General features: G+C 45.7%; 1 protein-coding gene across 1 annotated transcript in view; it reads right to left on the minus strand.

The window, feature by feature from the left end:
- LOC103397033 (citron Rho-interacting kinase-like) overlaps window positions 1-4,861 on the minus strand; it is a 44,596-nt gene that overhangs the window by 19,203 nt on the left and 20,532 nt on the right. The window contains exons 11-12 of the mRNA XM_025052929.1: window positions 2,281-2,478; window positions 1,567-1,760 (exon numbers count right to left, since the gene is read on the minus strand). Coding sequence (XP_024908697.1) covers window positions 1,567-1,760; window positions 2,281-2,478 — 392 coding nt within the window. The remainder of the gene's footprint in view (window positions 1-1,566; window positions 1,761-2,280; window positions 2,479-4,861) is intronic.

The following is a 4,861-nucleotide window of genomic DNA, read 5'->3' on the forward strand; positions in this document are numbered from 1 at the left end:
GTGGTGGGAAACTGCTTCCCTTTCCTGAGGCGCCGGATGGTTTGCCAGAATTTCTTCGAGGCCGACCGATAGTCCTCCTCCATGGCCTCCCCGAACTTTTCCCCGACTCGAGTTTTTGCTTCCGCGACTGCCCGAGCTGCAGTCCGCTTGGCCTGCCTGTACTTTTCGGCTGCTTCAGGAGTCCTACGAACCAACCAGGCTCGATAGGACTCCTTCTTGAGGTTGACTACTTCCCTTACTTCCGGTGTCCACCACCGGGTTCGGGGATTGCCGCCACGACAGGCACCGGAGACCTTACGTCCGCAGCTTCGGACAGCCGCATCAACAATGGAAGTGGAGAACATAGTCCACTCAGACTCAATGTCTCCAGCCTCCCTCGGGACCTGTTCAAAACTCTCCCGGAGGTGGGAGTTGAAGGCCCCCCTCACCGGGGATTCTGCCAGACGTTCCCAACAGACCCTCACGATACGTTTGGGTCTGCCAGGTCTATCCAGCTTTGCCCCTCGTAAGCGGAGCCAACTCACCACCAGGTGGTGATCAGTTGAGAGCTCAGCCCCTCTCTTCACCCGAGTGTCCAATACATACGGCCGGATGTCAGATGACACGACTACAAAGTCGATCATTGACCTCCGGCCTAGGGTGTCCTGGTGCCAAGTGCACTGGTGGACACCTTTATGCTTGAACATGGTGTTTGTTATGGACAAACTGTGACTAGCACAGAAGTCCAATAACAAAACACCACTCGGATTTAGATCGGGGAGGCCGTTCTTCCCAATCACGCCCCTCCAGGTGTCACTGTCGTTGCCCACGTGGGCGTTGAAGTCCCCCAACAGGACGATGGAATCCCCGGGAGGAGCACTGTCCAGTACTCCTCTCAGTGTCAGCAAGAAGGCCGGGTATTCTGCACTGCTGTTCGGCCCGTAGGCCGAAACTACAGTGAGGCACCTGTCCCTGACCCGAAGGCGCAGGGAAGCGACCCTCTCACTCAGTGGGGAGAACTCCAACACACGACTGGCAAGCTGGGGGGCTATAAGTAAGCCTACGCCAGCACGCCGTCTCTCACCGCGGGCAACTCCAGAGTAGAAAAGGGTCCAGCCTCTCTCAAGGAGTTGGGTCCCAGAGTCCAAGCTGTGTGTGGAGGTGAGCCCGACTATATCTAGTCGGTATCTCTCAACCTCCTGCACGAGCTCTTAAGACTATATTATATTATACTCAAAACTGTTAGATGTTGTTTGTGTAGGTAGAAGGATTCAGATCCAACACTGAAATATTTAGTCAACTTTTTTCTCTCAATGTTGATGAAAAAAAAAACAGTAATTAGTGGCCATTGTATAAAATGATTTATGGAATAAAGGGAGAGGTTACAAGAAGGCCAGACATCTTCCCATGGCTGTAAACAGAAGCTAAAGAAGCTGCAGAAGTACTACTTAATCCAGTTGTACTAAAATGTTAATGAAAAATGTTTACAAAAAATATCCATCCTGCCTCCGTTTTTAAGGAAGCAAGAAATTTGCACAGAAAATGTCATAAAAAGCTGAACCAATGAGTCAGTTACGTGGTTGACACCTTTTTTGTTTCTCTGTGTCCAACAGTCTCTGGATCTCCCTGGTCTTCCTCTCAGCCTGGTTTTTCTCGCCCACCAGTGTTGTCCTCCAGGTGTCCCACTGTCTTTCTTTCTCCATCAGCTCATCATTCAGGGTCTCCAGCTCCAGGACCTGCTCCTCCAGCATGGTGCAAGTGGTTTTTAGAGTCTCAAGGTTCTGGGGAGAAAAAAGGTAAGATTTGAATAAGAAATGCATCACATTTAATAATGATATTTTAAATACTCTTACAAAAAAAAGGTATGAGGAAAACTGATATGACTTTTGTGAATTTAAAGGTAGAATATAAACTACAGTTTTAAAGATAGAACTGGAAGATAGCTTAGAACTTAATAGAAAGTAGCCAAAGTAGGATTAGTAGTAAAGTAATTATGTTACATAACTATTAAAATAGTTAGAGGGAAACTGGGCTGTCCTTGATTTTTGAAGACATTTCATTGTTGATTTATACATTAGTAACAACTGTATTAGTGTTGTATGTCTACTTGTTTCTTGTTTTTGTCATGAAAACTTCAACGAGGTTTGTTCTTAATGACGTATTTAACATCATATCATCTGCCTTTTTTGTTGTTCCTAGAATTTGGACCTGAGTTAGATTCTTAAATTCTTAGGTCGATTCTTTTCAAACTCCATAGTTAATATATGAATCTCCATCTCGCCATGGCCCCACAGTGGGTACCTGTTTCTGGTTGTTGAGGTGCATCTCTCTGTCGGCCACCTCTCGACGCAGTCGGTCCACATCCTGGCTGAGTTGAAGACAATCTTCTCTCTCATCTGAGGCCTCATCCAGCTGCTTGGATAAGTAGAAGTTCTGACGGTTGAGCTCGGCGTTCTCTTCTGTCAGTCTGGTCAGCTGTTCCTCCAGATCTGTAATGACCTACAGAGACATTATCACAATACACAAGTTATAAGATTTATAGATTACAATATTTACAGTTTGATTGTCTAAACCAACAGAGGGACAATCATTTCATCAGCAATAATTTTCCCTTTTTTTATTTAGCCTCTGCAAGAAGATGAAGGTCAGATCCTGATGAGACTTCTGTTTCTCTGTCCTCATGATAAAATGTGACAGGGGAAAAAAAATCCAAGCTTGATCGTTCTTGAAGGAGCTGTTACTTCTGGACTGACTCAATGTTTTCCAGCCTGTCACACTAAAGAAGACTAAGGATGAGACCATGGTCTCCTACGATGTCACATCACATGCATCCCCACCACAGAAGCAATAGCAACAGTGAGGATGCGCCTACTACAAGACCACACACTGCTGATAAGCACTAACCTGACCATTGACCACATTTGTGCCCTTTTGGATTTCTGCCTCACCACCACTTACTTCCAGTTCAACGAGTCCTTCTACAGGCAGAAGCATGGCTGCGCTATGGGCTCTCCTGTATCTCCCATAGTGGCGAATCTTTACATGGAGGAAGTGGAGAGCCGAGCTCTACACTCCTACATGGGAACATCACCCAGTCACTGGTTCCGATATGTGGACAACACTTGGGTCAAGATCCAGGAAGTCAATAACTTCACTGATCACATCAACGTGGTGGACAGGAACATCAAGTTCACCAGAGAAGATGTGAAAAACAACAGCCTTGCTTTCCTGGACTGTGCAGTTCACATCATAGAGGACAGACATCTCAACGTAGAGGTGTACAGGAAACAAACTCACACTGACCAGTATCTCCGTTTTGACTCACACCACCCACTGGAGCACAAATGAGGAGTCATCAGAACCCTACAGTCACGGGCAGACACTATTCCCACCACCAACAGAGGTAAGATGAGAGAACAGGGACACATTAGGACAGCTCTCAAGACCTCTGGCTATACCAGATGGGCTTTTTTAAAAACTAACAAGAGGCCCACAAAGAGGGAGGACAACAGGAGGGGGAATGCCGTCATTCCATACATTTCAGGAGTTTTGGAAAAACTCTTTAACCAACACCAGATCCCCGTACACTTCAAACCCGGTAACACCCTAAGACAAAAACTGGTTCATCCCAAAGACAAGACACCAAGAAACAAGCTGTGATTTATGCCATTTAGTGCAGTGAGAAGTGTACAGACCTGTAGATTGGGGAGACTAAACAACCGCTACACAGGCGCATGGCCCAACACAGGAGGGCCAACTCCTCAGGACAGGACTCAGCTGTTCACATACACCTCAAGAACAAAACACACTCCTTTGAGGACAACAATGTTCACATTTTGGCCAGGGAAGACAGATGGTTTGAGAGAGGGGTAAAATAAGCCATTTTTGTCAACCTAGAAAAACCATCACCCAATCACACAAAACTAAACTGAAGTTAAAGAGGCAGTAAATCAGTGCTGCAGTTCTCCTTGGTGTATCTGATTGTTAGATTTCAGTGGTTTTCACATTTAGTTTGGGTCTGAAAGCAGGAAGCTGCTAAGACACCAAAGGCCTTCCCAAGCACACACACTCACTCACATAGCCCCTAAATTCTCTTCACACCAACTCTCTAGATTACTCCCTGTTGTTCCAAAACACCTCTACTCCCTGGCAACAATGGGAAGACGCCCAATCCACATCCTTACAGGGAACCCCGGATCCATCCACTCGTTTTGATCCACATAACCACCTGTTGTTTGCTAGACCTCAAGGCTCCGTCCACTCCTTTTGTGATAACACCTTGCTCAGTGACAAAAGGTTCATAAACATGTCCTTCAACACTGCTGAATCATGGAGCAGCAGCGCCACATAGTGGTAACTGCAGGCGCAACCATGATACAATAACAATAATATGATTGGCCACAAGAGGCCTAACCTCTGTCTTCCACTGGCCTACAACATTTAAACACACACCCAGGAAGTCCAAAACCACTCCTCCCAGACAGGTACAGTGGGTACAGAAAGAATTCAGACCCCCTTAAATGTTTCACTCTTTGTTATATTGCAGCCGTTTGCTAAAATCATTTAAGTTGATTTTTTTCTTCATTAATGTACACACAGCACTCCATAGTAACAGGAAAACACAGAATTGTTAACATTTTTGCAGATTTATTAAAAAGGAAAAACTGAAATAACACATGGTCATAAGTATTCAGACCCTTTGCTCAGTATCTAGTAGAAGCACCCTTTGGAGCTAATATAGCCATGAGTTTTTTTGGGAATGATGCAACAAGTTTTCACACCTGGATTTGGGGATCCTCTGCCATTCATCATGGCAGATCCTCTCCAGTTCTGTCAGGTTGGATGGTGAACGTTGGTGGACAGCCATTTTCAGGTCTCTCCA

This window comes from Cynoglossus semilaevis, chromosome W (genome assembly GCF_000523025.1).
Source record: "Cynoglossus semilaevis isolate Cse_v1.0 chromosome W, Cse_v1.0, whole genome shotgun sequence".
Taxonomy (NCBI): Eukaryota; Metazoa; Chordata; class Actinopteri; order Pleuronectiformes; family Cynoglossidae; genus Cynoglossus; species Cynoglossus semilaevis.